The sequence below is a fragment of the Cottoperca gobio genome, chromosome 17 (assembly GCF_900634415.1).
Source record: "Cottoperca gobio chromosome 17, fCotGob3.1, whole genome shotgun sequence".
NCBI lineage: Eukaryota > Metazoa > Chordata > Actinopteri > Perciformes > Bovichtidae > Cottoperca > Cottoperca gobio.
Genome location: NC_041371.1, coordinates 18,209,661 through 18,231,102, shown reverse-complemented (window position 1 = coordinate 18,231,102; position 21,442 = coordinate 18,209,661). Strand labels below are relative to the sequence as shown.

Below are 21,442 nucleotides of genomic sequence, written 5' to 3'. Positions count from 1 at the left end.
GTAGATATCTCTGCAACACAACACAGACGTCTTTGACACAACGTCAACACTGTCACCTCTTCACATTCTGTTGATAATGTTAGTTAATTGTTTTAATGTTTCAAGTTTAAATTCTGGGTATCTTACACATAGAACCTACAAACTTAAAAGAATTGCTGTCTGATCACATATATATTGCATATCAGCTTTTTACAGCTCTCCATTGAAGCTACAGTATATGAGGGAAATATTTACTCCCTAGCTTCCGTGCTGTTTTAGCCTACAGCATTTATTTAGTGAAAATATTTTAGAGGTTGCACAACATTTATACTAATTTCCCCCCAAATTCAACTTGATTTGTGTGGGATCTCCACTAGAATTTAAATGTACAGTGATTGACTGGACAGTGTGAGTTGTTACTTACAAAATACAAAAATCCAATAATATATTATTATATATTATTATAGGCAGGGTCTGAAATTAAATGATTTCCTCACATCAGTGAACATTTCTACTTTACACTTAATATTTTTGTCTTCAACTTCTGAAATCTATGTATAGAACACTTTACAATTGAGTCAGTGGTATCAAACAGTCAAAATATGGAATATATCATGTAACCTGAAATGTACCCTGTATTTAGCATTTAGCAGCTGCTGCAACATTAAAGTGATGTACAAATTAATGCATCATTAATTATAATCCAGTAATATAATATATATGATTCTGAAATGGGGCATTCTGTATGATGAATACTTTTACTTTTGATACTTTAGGTATATTTTCATGCTAATACCTTTGGACTTTTACTTAAAAGAAACGTTCAATGCAGGACTTCTACTTGTAACAGAGTATGTCTACACTGTGGTATTGCTACTTTTACTTAGGTAACAAATCTGAGTATTTCGTCCACTTTTGCTGTTAGGTGTGTTTACATGTGCAATACACTTGAACATTTCTATTGGAGAAACAGCACTATTACTGTAAGGACGTCTTGAATAAAGCGTACTTGTGTGTATGCATGCAGGAGTGTATAGGCTAGAGGTGTCAAACTCATTTTAGTTCAGGGGCCACATACAGCACAATTTGGTCTCAAGTGGGCCGGACCAGTAAAACTATAGCATAATAACCTATAAATAACGACAACTCCAAATCATTCCCTTTATTTTAGTGCAAAAAAGTACATTTTGAAATTGTTCACATTAAATTAACTATATTTTTACAAAACATTTAGGTATGAACAAACTAAAATTTCTTAAGAAAAATAAGTGCAATTTCAATAATATTATGCCTCAGTTTATCATTTACACATATTACAACTTACAGATCTCAGTGTATCTACAAAGCCACAAAACATTTAGTGGAACATTTTGAAAAAGCAGTTACTTTTATTGAAAGATTGCAGTTAATGTCTGTAATTTTTACACTTTGCAAAGTCATCCCGCAGGCCGGATTGGACCCTCTGGCGGACCGGTTTTGGCCCGCGAGCCATATGTTTGGCATCCCTGGTATAAGCTCTTGCAGACCTGCTAGGAATCAAATTGTTTCTTAAATTCCTGACAATTACAATAATGGAGCGACACTGATCTCCCATGTCGTGGTAAAAGAAGGGCACTTAATTAAATCATTGACAGTTCCACCGAAACTGAAACCTCAGCATGTCCAGCAACACTTACATAAACTGGCCCAGCCACATACATACATCAATGTGCATCTGCTGCCACCTGTTGGAATAATAAAAGAAAGTTGTTTTTCTCTCCCTGCTTTTATTCATCCAGAGGCTCCAGACAGCCTCTGGATGTCTGCAGCCAAACCCAGCATGCACAGAGAGAACACCTTTAACAGATCATCTGTTCATCACAGAGTTAACTCACTTGTACAGACGATCATCCACATTCACACCTTTGGTCAATTAATATTCTCCAGTCTTTGGAATGTGAAGTCTGCCACAGAGACTTCAGAGTATATGAGAAATCAAAGGTTTTCACAGCAGGGGTTCAAGCTCCAGAACATCTTCATGTGAAGCGCTTCAATTTGGATGAAACGCTTGGTAAAATGATTTATTACATTAATCAAATCAAATGTGAGGGAAGGGATTCTATCTGCACGATGCTTTAGAAAATACACGTGAGTTGGATCTTTCCTTACTTACAGTGTATGAAACTCATATATCTGTAATTATGTTGATGATTTATGAAAAAAAACATCACGCCATTACAGTATATTTATAAAACTTTATAACGTTATCCAGTCCATCACAGTCTCCTGTGGGTGAACGCAACTGTTCATTAAACTGGTGTCACTTCAGAAATCCTGAAATTGGAGAAGCTGTAATATTGCTTTGGAATTATGAAACTCACTTAAAGGTATTATACTTGTTCATGACGCCTGCATGACAGCTCGAATAAGATTATGCACATTTGATTGGCTTTCTGTAATGTCCCTGACGAGCACCCCGTGTTTATTCAGAAAGCCTATAAATATGACTAAAGTGCAATTAATTAATTAATTATAAAATGATCTCTCTTGAGAAACAGCTAAAGTGGACAAAATAAGCAGTTCTCATAATATTAGAGTCATTAAGTGAAATGTTACGTATGTTTAATGAACTGTTAAAGAGGAGCCCTAAGGCCCTCACATTGAACAACATAGTATTATAGTATGTTATAGTTATTGCCGTATCATAGTAAACTGTACCAGTCCAACCTATCATTTTTGACCAGATACATTAACACAATTGGAGAGTTTGCCTAATACATCAAAGAGATTAGCGCTTGTCTTTAACTTCTGGTTAATGAAAGTTACTGATGTCATTACATTACAGCATAAAAAAAAACATATTAAACTTTGTTTCCATCTAGTTTTAGTTTTTGCATCAGAAAACCTGTCAATGAATTTGAGCCGTTGTGTCACTACACTGTTGTGAGGTTTTTACAGAACTACAGACACTCAGAAAAGCAAGCTTACAGCATTACTGATGTTATTGCAGGTCATACTGTAGGTTGTGGGTCTGTGCTCGCTTCAAAAGAAATGAGTTGGTATTTGCTGTTGTGTTGAATGTTCTTTTGCCCTCACCCACCTACTTACTTGCACACCATGGGTTGTTTTTTTCTCAGGCTTCTTTCCTCAAAAGCCTCGCAGTCAGTGATCATTCTCTTTCATCCTGTCCATCAATCCGCTCGGCTCCAAACCTCTGCCTCCCTCCTACTTCTTGCCCCCTGGCCTTAGACATCCTCTCAAACAATCATATTCAACACTTGGTTCCAAATAACATAAAGTGAGACATGCTGAGAAGCTTCCATGTGCGGTTACCTCAGGCGTTTTTCAACATGATACAGAAAACTTCCCGCACTACTGCCATGTTTCAGTTTATATCTTCACTTCTGGAAGAAACCATGAAAATTAGAAATGTTGTGTGGACACAGATCAAGCAGAATTACTGACAGCGTCTTTAAACATTCATTTATATCAAGTGTATCTGTAAGAGGGCCAATAAGGCAACACATTTCTCCTCTGTATGCAAAATAGAGATTGGGTTGGCATCGTTTATCTTTTTCTATTAGTTGTTTGTTCTAGTCATTTTTCTCCAACTCCCTGCTACACTAATTGCTTTTCCCATATTAAGCTCATTCCCCATTGAGTTCCAGCTACAATAGGTCAAGAGACACTCCTAAGAGAACTGAAGATAATACCCCATTTGGTCTCAAGATAACAATTTAATATGTTTCACAGACTTATAGACTCAGTAGGTTTTATAACCCAGCTGTCTCAAATCCTTCTCCTCTGATCGCTGTCATCAGTCCCCTGCTGATGCAGGGGTGGGAAATATAGACCACAGCTGCTTTCTTGATAGCTGCTGTGAAGGATGGGCAAACAGAGCTGTCAGTAACAGTATGGGCAGAGAAGGAGGAAATTGTGAATGGAGGCTCAGAGAGTTTAAATACAGAAATGGCACAGATGAATAAAAGTGGAGCACTCAGTCCATAATTAGGGGCACAATACATTTTTGAAAGTGGTTATTTGAAAGTGTTTCTTCTAAAGCGGTGAAAAGGGAACACTTAGGGTTCCTTGAGTGATTTCCAGATGGTCCCTAGAAAATGTAGCAGTCATTTAGTTTTAATTCCCTAATTAGCACATATTTATTTATCAGGTTTTATTTTCCAATCATTATCTAACCATTTAGCAGATTATACCACAACAAACGTACATGTGTTGGTAGAGCTTTAAGTACATACCTGGACACACTGTAACTTTTACACAAAGTACCTAAACACAGGTCCAGCCTGCTTACAAGTGAATACAACTGCACACGAGTGTTAACACCGCAGCAGCTGCTACTTTCTTCCCTGTGGGACATTTGTGGAGAAGATGATTTCTAGTCATTTCAGTGACCTGCTAACTGTTGATCTAGTAACACCATCACAATAAAATCTCCTTTTGGACAATACTTTGGTCCATGACAACGTTTTGAAAACAATAGCGGGTAATAACCCAGAAGAAGAGTTCGATCCCTCTGACCTTGCTTCTACTAGCACCATCACCGGGTCAAAGTGGCCCCCAAATTGGTCCTTGGTAGGATGGTAGGGTTGCAGTTGTAAAGCTGTTTGCCTACCTTCTTGCCTATAACATAGGCATGATTCCCAGAGGATGCTCCCTATTGATGTTAGTAACACCCTGACCAGTTAGTAAAACCATCAGGTCAAACAGAAAATCAGATCTTGTGCAGTTGCCATTAAACATTGCTGAATTGTGAAAAGGTTTCCATCCAATGGGAAGCATGAATCACTACAGCCGCATTCTTCTTCCCACACATTCAGGAGAAATGTCACCTTTCCACTTGTATCTCATAAAGTAAGAGACAGGCCCGGCGGAGAAACCATTTTAACTGTAGAGTTATAATAGCCATTGCTATAGCACCACCTTCAAGGCCAAATCTCTTGGCCTTTTGGCATTATTACAGGTAAGTCTCTAAAAGCAAGATATTTTGTAAGGTGTTCATTCCTTTGAGGCAAGCAGTGAATATTTCAGCATGTTGGGGGGGGTTTAGATTCTCTTTCTCTTCTTATACATGTTAGCTAGCTCTGAGCTATTGTCTTCTACATTCTACGTGAACTGTCTGACTTGGGATCCATCCACCCACTCTCATTAATAATTAATCCCCCCCCACACACACACACACACACACACACACACACACACACACACACACACACACACACACACACACACAAAACAGCATGAGATAATTGGTTTATTTTTACATGTTGATATTAGTTCCAAGGACACAACTAATTACAAATGATGGTACAGAATGATGAATAACAGCTGTATGGGAGATGAGTCCCTGAGAGAGGTAATCTTTAATAACAAACTTTTCAGGGGTTATTGAAAAGTTTAGTCTTTTTTTGTAAAGAAACATCACAGAATTATTTGTTCACACCTCCTCTCCTTCTCTGCTCAATTTCACTTGCGATGAAGGGAAAGGACATTTGTCACTTGCACAAAGCCTTAGAGAACACTTCCTCCTCTGTTTGTTTTGTTTCCTGCTGGTTATTGAAGAGTAATTTGATTTGGAGGCTGTGATCGATTAGTGTTCAACCTGTGCTTGTACTGCGAAGCATCAAAAGGTACCACTGTTTGGAAATGAGCTCTGTCACGGCCCTTGGTGTTGCTGTTTATACTGGGAATCATGAAACAAAGTGGTGATATATCTACCACACTACCAATCCTTCTTCTAACATTTGTGCTTTGATACTGAAGCGGTAAAGGCTGCGCTGCATATAAATGTTTACCTCAATAAATCATTAATCACGTTTTAAGTCTAAAGCACCCCTGAGAAATATGTTGAGAAATTCAGTATCAACTTGTTTTGAGACCTTGTTTCAACTTGAGTGAAGTTATTTCGAACAAGACAGATGACTATTTCATTCAAGACTTTGCTCACTTGAGTGGCAGATTTGTCACCTTGTGTAATGATTTCTTTGACTGAATATGTGATAAAATGACATAAAACACTGAGAAACAGGTATACTTGTAGCATGACAGCTCTGTTATATTCCCTCGCTTTCTCTTTCAGCTTGACCAGTTTGACTACCGTCCACAAGAAACCCACCGTGTACTCAGCTTTTTCTGAGAGACAGACTAGCTTGCAGGGCAGATCGCAGCAGGGGTTTGCAGCAGGAATATCCTCAGAAAACCCCCCTGACATCGTCTTTGATCATTTTCGCTATATAAAAACTCCTGCAGCTTATATTCCTCCCCGGTGATTTCTATCATAACCACTAGAGTCCATTAGATCAAATCGTGGTGCATGAGATCAGACAAAGGTCATAATGATTTTTGAACAGATGTCCAGAAATAATCACACAGCCGCTGGTTGTAGCTCAGCTCTTGTGAGCTTAGAAAGGAAATCAACAGGACAAAGTAAAGAAAGGAACATTTTAAGGATGTGAAAATAACATTTGTGTCCAAACGATTTCAGTAGTGAAGTAAGACGCAGATTCACAAGTGAAAACTGTAAAAAACCAACACTCATTAAAACATATAAACTTGAACGTGTCTGTCTTTACATCTAAGCCAGAGTAGATGCCTTCCTACTAATTACATGACCAGAAAGAGAGAAAAAGTAAAATAATATAAAAAGCCATCTAATGCCATATATAGTATATATAAACTGTATATATACTCTGCTCTTTGTATTTTTCACAAATCTCCACCACTGAAGTGATAGCTAAATGAAATAAGTTAGCTCCACTAAATAGTGGTTTTTAAAATACAGTAATAGTAATAGTAATAGTGTCTCTCAAAGCTTCACCAGCCAGTATTTTTCAAAATAAGTCAAATAATAACATGTAAAGGTTGTTGCACACATTAATGAACGCAGAGAGATTTTCATATTATATAAATAATATATATATTATATTACCGTATATATAATATAATAATACAATTTCATAATTTCATAATTTTTTATTTAGCCAATAAAACAACTCCCTCCGGCCACAGTCCCTCCTCCCCAAACTCGTCCATTGCCATTCTCTACCTGTCCACCAGGGGCCTGACTCGCTCATCCACATGCTCACCTGTTTCCACTTTCCCTCGTCATCCCTTTAGTAAATAACCGGCCCATTTCCACTCATTCCCTGTCTGATTGTCAAAGTCGCCATGTGTTAAGAACTCTGCATGGCACCTGACTGTAAGCCTTTAGAACAGGGGTTTCCAAACCTTCTGTGGCCAAGGCACACCAAAGACCAAGCCAAAATCTCAAGGCACACCTGTGTTCATATCTGGGCAAAATCCCCTCTCTAACACATAATACCACTGTTATCACTCTGTGAACATTTATTTAGCCTAGTCCTTGTAAACTAGCTATTCTCCTTCACACTAGCAGAGAGCCTGTGATGTGTCACACTCTAATATGTCCCACCATGCACAAATGGCTAAAACGGGTTCACTTTGACATTTCCTTTTTTTTAATGATTGTTTTATTTATATTTAGGCCAAAGCATATAAGTTTCTATATTGTGAAATGAGTGTGTAGGACAAAGTACCGATAAAGTAAAGTGATTCCCTGCCCTGCGCTGCGCCCCCCCCTTCCCCCCCTTATATTCAAGTTTTGTTTTGTTTTTTATATTTAATATTTAATATTTAATATTATTTATATTTCACAACTTTCACAACTTTCACATTGAACGCTTCCGAACACACTCACACACGCACACGCACACACACACACACACACACACACACACACACACACACACACACACACACACACACACCTACAGTCAGAGACAGAGCGGAGGTAAAGGTAAAAGATCTGCGCCACGCACGGACCTCATCCAGTCCAGGCAGCACCCCCCAACGCAGTAAACCTAGGGGAAACACTGAAGTAAATTACAAACCTTGTGTACAGTTAAATGCAATTAGGCCTAATTCTTTCAAAATCTCACGGCACACCGGGATTCGTCTCGCCACACCGTTTGGGAACCATTGCTTTAGAGTACATACCCTCGCTTCAACAGTAATTCCTTAAAGTGTACCACTCTACCACGTCATTGTCTGTGTTCAGTCCTGCATTTCCTGAGTTGTGAAAAAATCATATATTGACACCACTGTGTGTTTTGTCAGCGAAGGAGTGTGTTGCTATATCTTTACACAGCAAGTATGTGTGTGTGTGTGTGTGTGTGTGTGTGTGTGTGTGTGTGTGTGTGTGTGTGTGTGTGTGTGTGTGTGTGTGTGTGTGTGTGTTTTAATCTGTGTATAGAAAAAGAGTTGTCATCCATGACAAATTCCTGTGCTGCTGTTGCTTAAAAAGTTGCAATTCGACTACATTTTGTTCATGCTACAGAGGCTGTCTAACTTTCCTGCCTCAACAGATCAATAGGCACACAGACAAATGACTTCAGAACAAACTTTATTTTAGGAAACCAACTGGAAAGGATTCGCTGCTCGCAATAAATAAAAGATATGTAGGATGACTGCGACTGGGAGATGTGGGGCATACTGTGACAGAAAGAAAGAACAATATGTATAATATACCTCACCCACCTGGGGGTCTGATGACGTGTCTGTGTGGAATCCATCGGGACCAGTTGTGCTTTACGTGCATGGAGCATCAATCAGCAGCATCAATGCAACACACAGTTGTTCTGCCACCTTGTGGACAAACACCTCACACCTCCCTGTAATTTAAGATGAACCATCCCACAGTGCTGTAACAGGAACTTTGATTTGTCTTTCATTCTCTTGTGACACACTGGCTGTATGTTTTTGAACAAAAAGGCATAAAAAAAACTATGAGTGTTAAAGTACAAGACAAAAAAAAGGGATATTAAATCAAAGTAGAATTAGTTCTGTTATACATTCATCTCGCTTTCATGAGAAAATTATTTAGTCATGCTGAATGATGAAATGGGATTATTGATTTTCACACCTAATTATGCTTGTAGAATTTAAAAAAAACATCTTTGATCTCATCATTTATGTAAAGTTGATTACTTTTAAAGGCAACAATTGACCTACTGAAATGGTGATTGATTATTAAGGTGGTGTGCTTCACACTCCCTTTAATTGTATATGGATTTTAAAAAAGGTAAAGAAACAAGGCCGCGGAGCACGTAGTCTATGTAACAGGACGATTGAAAAAGCACAATTTTGAGGTACTTTACTAAAGTGTTTCCATCTTAAAAGGCTTATAATTCAGAAGGCTATGAAATCTTAATCCTGTATGATTAGAAATGTAAACATGTTTGTGAGCGCATCAGTAGAGCTTTAGTTTTCTGCTGTCACACTGATGCTGTTCTATTGAGACTTTTACATTTACCCACCAAATGTAGTTTTCATTCCTGCTCTGCCTCATTTATATGCTCAGGATGCACATTGAAATCCACGGAGGATCCGACTGCATTAACTATACTTCACCTAATTTGAACAGAACAACATTGTTTTGTTTTTTCACCTGATGCAATAAAGGCTGTGTTTGCTACCAGGCATGAGTTGGGATACACACAACTACTCTTCTCAATTCCTCCTGGAGGATTGCATTGAGTATTACTGATCATGCTTCACATCCAGTGCATGCTGGGATGAGCTCCAGCCCCATGCCCCAGAGAAGGAACAGATGGGCATAGAAAATGAATGAAGAACTGCAGTATGCCTGACTGGGCTGCTCACCTGCTGATCACTGATCCTTAACATCTGAAGGAATACTGCTTTTCAATACTTGTGATTTTAAATGTATCCATCTCTTTATTACTAAATGTATTTAAATATTTCTAACTGTATGAACACATGTTTCACAACAATTGTTTTCATGTGCATACAGTATATTATCAAATGAACACATTTGGAATCTGACTGGTGGTGCTGATGATGGTGGGGTTAAGGTCGGGAAGCACTCATTTAAAGGAGCCACGTGTAGGATTTATTTATTTCATTAGTTTTTAATCACCTGAAACTAAGAATCGTTGTGTTTCTGTTGGAGCGGGTCCTCTTTCACGGGGAATTTGGAGGCACCGAAGGGTCACTATAGGTTATTCTGAAGTGGCAACCTCCAGGTCTGAAAGGTGAAGCCAATGCTGAAGTGCCTTAAACCTGCATTATTTCGCAAAAAGGAGTCCGATTGTATAGAATTATATGAGAAAATTAATACCCCAGTGTTCATAATTTGCTCTCTGTGTTTTTCGTCTTACAACTTTAACCCTTTCAGTGTGTTTCCAGTTCATGAAAGTTAATTGTAACATTTTGATCGCCTGAAAATCTCTTGTTCGGTTGTAGAAAACAAGATGGCGATGGTCAAAATGCCATACTCGAGGCTTCTAAACTGCAGTCCACAACCCAATTTGTGACGGAGATGACATCTACTTCCTATACACAGTAAACAACCTCTGTTTTCCTTTTGTTTTGTCAACCTCCTTTTCTATAACTGCATTCTGTTACATTGCAATCTGCTGCTTCTCATAAATAGCTGAATGCTCATATGTAGAACTCAATGCAGACTAAGAGAGACTTTAAAATAATGCAGGTGTTGTAATCTCACACTGTGATGCACGTGGAAATCATGCCAACGAGCAGTACTGCAGCAACCAATGAGCACACATGAACTCCGTCCTTAACCGCTTCCACATTTGCCCACTCTTCTGTTTGAGCTATTTCAAAACCCTGCTGTTGAATTAAATGGAGTGTGCTTAACTGTCACTCTTAAACTCTCCACCTCAACTAATGCGATCTGTGCGAATAATCATTTTGCCTCTCTTCTGCATAAATACATTTATTGACTTTTTAATCTATTATGTCACTCTTGATTTATTCACTTTTTACCATATATTTTCTAAAGAAAACTCTATATTCTATTATGCTAAGGACCAGGAAGTAATAATAGGTTCTGAAGCTTGCTGTTGAATGCCATATCTTTATTCAGGGTCTTCTTGACTCACTTGAATTGATTTGAAAACATTTAAAAAGTGAAAATGTGAACGTCACTACAGTTACAGTTTTATCAGCGAGAGTTAGCAGTTTGTATCAGGTGGATGGCCATTGTTGACAAGATGCTAAAGAATACAGTCCACAGTAATAGCTCTCCCAGTTAGCTTCTACTTTCACAGTCAACACACAATTGAGTTATATAAGAAGTAACTAGAGTGTGGCCTGATGGTTGGGATTTCTGGTGGGAGTGTGAATGTACACAACAGCTTAACGTTCAGAATATGTTGATCGCAGACAAAGAAAACAAACACAGATGGGCGGAAAAATCAGATAACCTTATGGGTGGAGGAAGAAAAAAAAAGACATATATTACTGTTAGCTGTACTTAAATTACAAGAATGATTCATGATAAAGGTGGTTGTAAAAGCAAGACACGTGTACTTTTTATGGGCCGTGAAGATCCACAGAACAAGTAAATGTGCAGTTTTCACTCATGCTGTGGATAGAAGTATTTGTTTTTCTGAAGAAGCCTGCTCTCTGTCACTCACTGGAAGCAGCTGAGATACAGAAGGACTACATATGTACACTCTTACACTCTTACACTCTTGCTCACTCTCTTCAAGGAAAAGCAGCAAACATTTGTCCAAAAATCGATAGATTTGTCACTAGGGTTCTTTATTGAAGAAAATATTGTTGCAAAAGGGGCCTTCAAATTAGCTTAGTGGAACCATGTGGTAGACCAGTGGTTCCCAAATGCTTTTTAAACCCCGCCCCCCCCAAAGTGATTTTTATGACAACACACATACTGTGCAATCTCTCACCTATACATATATTTGAATGTATTTTAACAAACAAACAAAATAAATAACATTCATGTAAATATATGTAATGTATGTGGACTATCATCAATGTTAAGGCAAATAATAATGAGGCCCATTCTCAATCACTACAACAAGACTGTGTTGCCCTGCAGATCTGCGGATAAATATTAAAACAAACAAATATAAATGTATGTTATATATATATACAAATATAAATATGTTGCGTGCTAAACAACTAAATGTATATGATTCATTTTTATCAAAATTAAAACATTTTACACTTACATTTTAGGTGTTGTAGGACAAGAAACACACAGAGAATCATACAATTATTAAATGTTCTGACATTAAGGCGTCCTGGAGTAGCGTGGGTTCATGGGAGTTTGTCATTACAGTCAGCTTCTCCCGGTTATAATTTCTTCATAGTTCATCCTTCAGGATGTTTTTACCAGGAGCTGAATTATCCACAGAGGACTCCTCCTCTCCAAAAGAAACAAATCCAGTGATTAAAACCGATAAAAACACTGAATAAAGAGTTTTAATGTAGTGATTTTAATGTTTACGGTTTGAAAACATAAAGCAACACAACACAACTATGTATAAATGTCGCTTCGTTACTTATGTGGTGGAACCTCATTAAAAATATATTGTAAAAAAAGGAAATGAAGTAATCATGTGGCACCGTTGTCCCGTCTTTAGGCACCCCAGGGTGCCAAATAAAATCACCCACTTTGGAAACCATTGTTGTAAACACTGGTTTAAGTACAATTTCTTTAAGAAAAGAAAATCTAACTATTGTGCTTTCAGCTGGAGTTCAGTCTTCATCAGCAGACCGTGTCATGAAGATAAGCGCAACTGATTCCAAGAGCAAGAATGAGAATGAATTTCCACATGCAGTTTTTTTAATATCAGAGGTTATATACAGTGCAATTGTATAAGACTACAACCTACTATATATTTGGCACTCTTTCCCTTCACATCCACTAGTGCTCAGCACAGATCCTTGCTGCTACACCTCCTCTTTATACTCCCTCTCCTCTCACCTCTCCAGCTTCCTCCTGCATTAGCATTTAAATTTGTGTGATTTCAAGATGTTTTTATCAATGGGTTCATGTTCATTCCTATTCCTATCTAAGGCTGCGCCGGAAGGTTCATGAGAAAAAATGAATTTGTTCCCGGAACATTTCTTCACTGAACTCAAAATGATTGTTGCAATAAACGGTTAAAACCTTGATGTGAGTGTCTTGACTGTAAAAATGTTCGAGTGAAAGTCTCATCCCTGCTCCCAATCTGGCACGGTGTCAAATCCTGCCTGTTATGAGACATCTAAGACCTCAAAGATGTCTGGGAAAGGACAGCGAAGCCCTTTTGGACATCATGTCCAATCAATGCACTTTTCAGCTGTTTGTTGTGTGACATTAACAGATCAATGGAGCCATGAAATAGAAAGCCAGAGAATGTATCTCATGCTGTTATCCACTCTCCGGCCTTAAAAGTGATCCTCCGTATTCCTTCCAATAAGTCACTGACTCATCTCATCTTTTTTTCTTGGGGCTCCAATGCAGTAAAGAGAGGAATCAGACAAAAATAAAGCCTTGTAACAGTCGGGACCCTAACAAAGGCAAGTGTGTAGCCTCTGGTGGAGTGTAGCACAGGCAGGCAGTCAAGCTGTCTCCATGTAGCCAGCTGTTTCACACTCCCTCTTAATCTTTATGTAGGCTCATTTAGCAACGGGCTGCTGTGGATTTGATTTTCTCAAGTAGAGTCGTTGCTGAGAAGGTCAACTAAAATGTATGTCCTTGTGAAGCCCTAGAAATTGATGTCAAACTCATCTGAATCCATTTGGAAAATGCTAATGAGATAGGTGTGATGGAAAGCAATCGAGTACATTCATTCATGTACTGTACATAAGTACTACTTTGAGTTCCTTGTACCTTTCTTTCCACTTCTTCTCAGATGGAAATAAGGCTAATTTACCTTTTACTCCACTACTTATTTGGTATCGTTTAAATATGGGAATTACAGCAATTACACAAAATTGGACACACACAGGTCTGTACCAAATGTAAAAAGAGAGCCTAATGGTGGATTTTCTGTTTTGGAAACATACAGAGAATTGTCAGACGCAGCCACTAATATGACAATGGAAAGGTTTGCACTTCTAAGTATATACTGCGGCTTTTAGCACTTCCACCAAAGAGACATTTCTCTTATAAACTCCTTCATGGTCTCATTTAAATAGCAGTTTTTGGCTGACAGAGGTACATTTATTCAAAAGTAGATAAAAAAAAAATGTGTTTAGGAATGATCTTCTTCTTCTTCTGTTCTCTATTACGACCCATCAGATTTATTGTGTGACCCTTTGGAGAGGGCCGGACAAGTGTTGCCAGATTTGGGATACTTTGTACTTGCTTGGGCAGGTAAAAAATGGTTTTGGGCGGATTGTGATAATTTCACTATTTCTTTGTATAATTTGTATAAATAAGGATAATTCCACTCCTCTTCTCCAATTAGTATGAACCTGTCATTGAGAGTCCTTAAGCTTTTTAGAAGCAAATTATTCTATAAAACAGAATACTAGAGGCAATGTTTGGCACTTGCCTCCATAGAATATATAGTATGTATTTATGAATAGAAACCAGGCTATGTTGTTTACATATTTATTTAAATGAGACAGTGCACATTAATCAACATTGACACTAACAACATCAATGTAAATGTGCCGGGGGTTAGCTCGACAGCTAGTTTGCACCCATGGTCCCGACACAAGAAGTAAAGATGACAAATGATCAAAGGCATATTCTACATAATAACGTCACAATGAAAATAGTAGAAACTAGATCCCATAGCAATCTTAAACTACACAATCAGACAAGCTCTACAAACAAGTTCATTTATAAAAAATATCAGATTATTTCCGAGTACATATCTGAGTTTCTTTTGACAATATTTTCAATTTGATTATAAAAATGCTGTATCCATTCCTTATTTGTATTGGTAGAGTGTTCCAGAGGCTTAATGATTTATGATAATTGAGTGGGTTTGAGGCACGGACTGCGTTACTTGATGTTGATCTGGCCGCTCTGAGCGAGATCCCTGTTGGTAAACACTGGACTAAACTACATCAGTAAGCCGTTAACATGAGCTGCACCTCAACCAGCTATAACATCTAAATAAGGCAAAGTGATGCATCAGTAACTATCTAAAAATGGCATATATGTTAACGGTCACCAGAAGCATTTCTTTCTGAAAAGCACATATTTTCACATTTGATACTTTAAGTAGGATTCTGATTACAGGAGTCTCACATTTAATGGAGTCTTTGTACAGAGTTGTATTGTTGCTTTGACTAAAATACAGGATCTTCTTCCACCGCTGAGTTATGTTAACAGTAATCTATTTAATTGTTAAAGAGTCACTGCCATCCAGATTGACCTATGCCATCTTAAAGTTCATAATAAGTCAACAACTTAAACTTAACTACAATTTTTGATGTGCTGGTACTTTACTTAAGTATTTCCATCCTTGATACTTATACTTTACTACATTTCCAAGTCAAATATTACACTTTTTACTCGACTACATTTATCTAATACTTTAGTTACTTTGAAGATTTAGACCAATAATACAAAATATAATCAACAAATAACGTATCATGTATTATAATAGTTTAACATACACTTTATTCATCCCTTGGTGAAATTCTTAAGCTACCTGACAGTATATACAGTGAAAACAAATAAGCAACAAATACCATAACATATATTATTCTGAAATGGACCATTGTCCAGAATGAATACTTTTACTTTTAGTACTTTAAGTACGGTTTGATGCTAATACCTTTACTTAAGTAATATTTTGAATCAAGGACTTTTACTTGTAATAGAGTATTGCTACACTGTGATAGTACTACTTTTACTTAAGTAGAAGATCTGCGTACTTTGTCCACATCTGATTATAAAAAAAAAAAAACCAGCCTCTGCTGACTTGAAATATGAAACGTGTGTCCATAGGATCGATATTTACTGTGTTCAACCAGATGAGGGCAGTGTATCACAGCTTGTGTGCAACTCTAGCACAATCCACACACTGAGAACCCCGCTTGTTCTGAATGTTGGAAACGGATCTAAAACCTGCTTTGAAGCATCAGCTTGAGTTATCACTGACATCAGGAAGAACAGTGATACGGCGGGCGCTAACACTTTCACATCCTCTGGCTGTTATAGACTGTTATAGACTGGTTGTGGTTGCCAGTATATTATAAACTCCTCTTCTTCTTCTTTTCTCTCTCTCCCTCTCTAAGTGTTTCTGTGATATGTGAATTCTTCACAGATGTTGATGACTACCAGAGGTAAACATTTCAACAAATGGGTGTTTCCTGGTTTTGTGTGCTTTCAACACATTGCCATTGCTTACCTTGTTAAAAATGTTTTATTCCAGCATTGTCTTATGTAAGCAATTTCATGCACATACACTGCCTAGACAGCCAGACAGGTAATTGAGGGCATATTAAGCAGCTAGACTCCTCTCTATAAGATGCAGCATTGATGAATAAATAATGATATGTCCTTTCAAGTGCATCTTTGAACAGTGCTGAAGTTTTTAACTTGATCAAACCTGGAGACAGCTACAGTCCCCCAGACTATAAACCTCTTATTCTCTGCCTTTCTCCCTCAACGCCCCCACCTCTCTCTCTCTCTCCGGCATAATGCCCCCCACTGGGTCTTCTTTCATCAGAGTGAAGTATCAGTGAGACGCAGACACAAAGGTCTCTCACACACATGCGCAAACTTACATGAAATGTGTATGCATGCATATAGCAGACACTGCACTTTTGTTGCTTTGATGGCCAATTTTTGGTAATGACCTCAGACACAGCTGCACCCTACAAAAACCCATTCAGTTGTGCCTCCATGCGCACATTTGTCAAATTAGGAGGTGATATATGGGACTAAAAGGGTTAAAAATTCTGGTCTAATTCTGGCTGCATCTATGAAAGAACAGCTGAACTGTGTTGCATAAGCGATGACATTGACAAGTAGCAGCCATTCAGATGAGTGGGTGAATCATATATCATTGTTACATACAGCTTGATCTTCAACCCGGCCTCCCAATTCTCCGTCCCAAATCCTATCACAGCCATGAGTGGTGATCTCGCAACTCCGAGGAGGCACTGAACGACACCGTTTGATATATGGCTCTGTTCCCTCAATGTCCGCACATCATTACAGAAATATTGCCATGAAAACACATTTATCAAAAACATCAAATTAACTTTCTGCCCTGACATAATAAAACCATTACTTTTCTGCAAAGATATATAGTTTAAACATTCTTCAAATAAATAATTACTTATTCTGTCAAAAAAGGCAGACGCGGTGGAACAGAAGATTTCAGGTCAATGTTTTGACACAAGCCTTTTAAATGATCTAATAAAGATACTTTTTGATAATTTGGAAGAATAAGTGTTTGGATTTATTCTCATTCAGACAATACATGTCTACCTTTCTGTTTATCTGCAGAAGGATTTGGAGCCAACATTGACCAGATTGTCATCAGCAGTTCAGAAGGAAATAAAAAAGTCAGGCAGTCTGACCTCCATTTGGGTTCCAGACTTATAGCTCCATTACAGAACTGGATAAAAGAGCTTTATACATGCTGCGGCCTCTGCCTGGAATCTTCTGCAATTGGATCTTAAATTGTAATTTTTCAGAAAAATATTCTCTTGTGGCTGCTGATGCTTTAGGGTATTTTAGTATCTTGATGTGTTAACCTCATAGAATTTCTTTACATTTTCAATTGTTCTTGTTTATGTTTGTATTTTAGTCAGCTATTGGGTTGTTTTAAGCTTTAAGTTAGGTTGTTGTAAGGAATTTATCCTTTTCTATGTGCATTTATTTATGTTGCATACTGTGTTACAAGCCTCATGCTTTTTGAATGAACCTCGTTGTTAATGCTGCCTATTTGGGCTAGGAATTTCCTGGTTAAATAAAGGTTACATAAAAAAAGAGAAAGAAAATCGTGTTCAATAGAAAGTGTTCAATATTATCTAAATAAGTAAAACATTCCAAAAAGAAATAATCATATAAATACATAAAGTAAAAAATAATATAACCAATAAATTATATATATTTAAAAGTATTATTAGGAAACGTAATTTTAACGTTTACATTATATTATTTTATTCGTCAGAGTGGAATCCTCATGAGTGACCGCCCCCTCACCTTACAGCCAATCACATGCACTCTCAGCCTCCAGTGTAATCAGCTAGCCTGTGAACTAGCGGGTCCAATTTAGCTACAACGACCAAAGAAAAATACTCTGAAATAATTTTTAAATATGGAGTAGTGAATGAGTGAACGAAGGAATGGTTTCGGATAGCCTGTGAGTTTTTGCTCTTCGTAGAGTTGTGTGTCTTTCTGAAAACAGCTTTCACAGCGCCGCAAAGGTAACACTGAATAGACTTTAGCTAGCTGCTACTGCTATCACATGCTCTTCATTGTCATGCTTAGTTATAAATACAAGCTCACAAGCCAAAAAAATCTAGTTAGCTGGCTAGTTAGGTAGCATGTGTTGCTGTTATGTTAAAAATAAATAAAATGTTTCTATTTTGCTGTAACTGCGCACTGTGTTTAAAACCGTTAAATTAACGGTTGGTCAGGCTGCTATGTGATTGGCTGAAAGGTGAGGAGGGCGGGCCCAGGTGAAAGATCCACTGTCATGAAAATTATTTCATAATAATGAATTGGGTTTTAGTAATTAAAGAGATAGGGTCACCGCTAATTGGTTTGTTTATATATCTTTTTAATTCATATTAATTTCAGAATTTATTATTTATTTAATATTGAACATTTGTGGGCTTTACAATCAGAGAAAAAGAAACCAGAACATAATCCCGTTTAAGAAACTGAAATCCGAATTTGACTTTTTTTATAACTACTCAAACCGATTCATGGATTATCAAAATAGTTGCACATCATTCTAATAGTTCACAACTACTGTATTAATCGGTTAATCTTTGCAGCTCTGCTATCCATGCTCAGTCAAGTAAATGACGAGTAGCCTAAATCTGGACTACTCCTCTCTTTGTATTCAATTTAATACTATTATTATAGTATTTTACCTTAAGACCCCTCTGTTTGGGACCCTCATAATTGAATCCCTTTATGATTGAACTATAATCTCATTTGTTTTAATAATTTTAAACAAAATGAAGAAAAAACAATGGCAACAACCTCGAACCCTTGTGCCCCCCCTCTCTTTATCTCTATCTCCTTTCTCTCCCCCTCTCTCTCTTCTCTCCTCTCTCTCTCTCTCTCTTCTCTCCCTCTCTCTCTCTTCTCTCTCTCCATCTCATGTGCTTGAGCGCTGAAGTCGGAGGCGCTCCTCGGGTATTTGCCAGTGCGCACCACACAGTATCGCTTCACGTCACACAGTCCGGACTGTTGCTGCGCCCGGAGCACCTGCAGGCGCGGAGGGAGGTATACAAAAAAAACGGGGGGACGAAGAAGAAGTGCGCAGGGGACATTTGAAAGCGGCGGACTACACCGGCGGGAGGAGCGCACCATGGCCTCAAAGGACACCTCAACGGCGGGCTTCGTCAACGTCAGCAGAGAAATCACAGGTGAGCTCGAACATGAGTTATTTTTTTCCGGGGAAGTATGTTTTAACCTCTCATTGAGGAGGGAAGAGGAGAAGGAGGACGTGTGGGGCTAGTTTGTCTTCACTCAGCTGCTCTTTAAATCTCTGCTTTCCTGTGCGTTTGATTTAAAAAAGAGTTATCACCGCATGCAAGCGCAGGAAATGCCTCCCAAGGCAAAAGCAGAGTTAATGGCTGTTGAAGCTTGTGGGGCTTGTAATCCCATCGATCTCAGAGCGGGAGTGTTCACTTTCCGATTGATTTGGCATAAAGATCGGCCGTGGAATTTATCGCGAGTGCTGTCATGTAGAGTTATTTTTAAGCATTGCCGTGCATATGTGCGTGCCATGTGCAATCATTAGGAGTTTTCATCTCTTTCTTTTCTCTGTGTGTGAGCGTGGGAGTTATTGTGCGACTGGGAGCGCTTTGCGTACAGCAGGCAGCATGGGTTCAGCTGAGCCCTGAGCCTCTGTCTGACTGGGAGATTGTACAACACACGCACACACGCAACATGTTTGGATGATGTTAAACAAGGTGTGTGTGTGTCTCTCACTGCTAATTATCCAGACGTGGCGAGTTAAATCCTGCTGTTTACCAGCTCAACCTGGTCAAGCCCCTTCTGTCTGGCTTGGTGATAAGAGCCAGGTGGCTTTAAGCCAGTAGCACACCTACCAGTGGAGGACAAGATGCAGAGGTGGTACGATGGGGGTCATGTAAGTAAGCAGAGCCATTAAAGTGTCAAAAAGGCAGTGTGGCTATGAGAAGGAATTGAAGTGGAAAAAGGGGGGACTGACTCATCCTGTTTCTTCATCTACACCCCTTTGGGAGCAGATGCCAAAGTCACACCAGCAGGCCTTGGGGGCGCCGCAGAGTGTGTTAAAAGGTTTAAGTGATTGGGTCTTACCCAGCTTAACGTCAATAACTCTCTGTTTGTCTTCGGCTGATCCTTCCTTCGATCTGCCGGTGTTATTCCCCCCACCACCACCACTCCATCTCTGTCTCGTCCTCCCCGCATCTGCTGCTGCTGCTTACTCAAGTGTGAGAGAGCCAGCTTCCTGGTTGATATTGGAGGTGGAAAGTGAGAATTGTGCATTACTGAGAGAGTTGCAAGATTGTGACTGCCTGGCTCATATTTAGCAGAGGTGGCCCCACGTAAAATGTGCACTGTGAATATTACACGGCTTGCAGGCACATATGACGTTTGCAGTCCGAGGGTATATTGACATTGTGTTTGTGAATAGCAGGTTGGATTGTCTGGGGTGTTGTGAAGGAAATGTAAATGGAGGTCTCAGTGCGGTTCAGTGAGCTTCAGCAAAGCCATGCGTGCCCATGTGGTGGGGTGGAGTAGAGGCCCCTAAAGATTTCAGCTCTGGGTCTTGTGGTCGGTTCCATTGAGAAGAGCTGGGCTGCTGCTTTCTCTCTGAGGCTAAAAATAGCCCCGTTATGAATCCTCTTCAGTTAGAGGTTGTGTGTGTGTGTCTGCCTGTCCTCAAGTTTGTGTCTTTTTGTAGCGCTCTACTGGTCACCCCTGTGCGGCTGTCTTTTAAAGGAAAAATCCATCAGTCTATCCCTAAACTGAAAGTCATAGACAAAACACTGCGACAACATCATAACGTGGTGATTTTACTAAGATACGGCCATGGATGGAATGTATCAAAGCCAGGCTCTCCGATTTAAGGATCACTGATTCATTTCCATATGACCAGGTCCGAAACGTGTCCAAAATCAAGTCTCAATACTGCCATACAGCTTACTTTACTGTCAAAAGTCACTGTAAGAGCACTATGTACAGGAACAGAACGGCTTCAATGCACCTTGGTATAGCTTGTTTAAAAGAGCACTCGATTTAGCTATGCACTCCGATAGCATTGTCGGAATAACACTCGACAGTAAAAAAGAAAATGGATAAGAAATATATGCAGCAGATCCAGAGACGTCATCTTTCTTACTCCGTGCATTTTTCTTCTTTGTCAAAACCTAGTGCCTATAGTACATTACCCACAATACAACTCAACCACTGACTGTTCCTTGGGGGTTTTTGGATGATAATGTTTGTTATTGTGTTAATGTGTAATGG

The 21,442-nt window shown here is 38.8% G+C and overlaps 1 protein-coding gene across 5 annotated transcripts in view; it reads left to right on the top strand.

Annotated features, from left to right (window-relative positions):
* The first annotated feature begins 17,970 nt into the window (after positions 1 to 17,970).
* Positions 17,971 to 21,442, top strand: part of carmil3 (capping protein regulator and myosin 1 linker 3) — an 84,454-nt gene continuing 80,982 nt past the window's right edge. For 2 of the 5 annotated variants that reach the window (XM_029453630.1, XM_029453633.1), the window contains exons 1-2: positions 17,976 to 18,174; positions 19,101 to 19,350. In XM_029453630.1, the coding sequence (XP_029309490.1) occupies positions 19,293 to 19,350 (58 nt within the window). In that variant the 5' untranslated portion in view covers positions 17,976 to 18,174; positions 19,101 to 19,292. Of the gene's footprint in view, positions 18,175 to 19,100; positions 19,351 to 21,442 lie in introns of all 5 variants that reach the window. The other 3 variants (XM_029453629.1, XM_029453632.1, XM_029453631.1) reach the window with 3 other exon arrangements.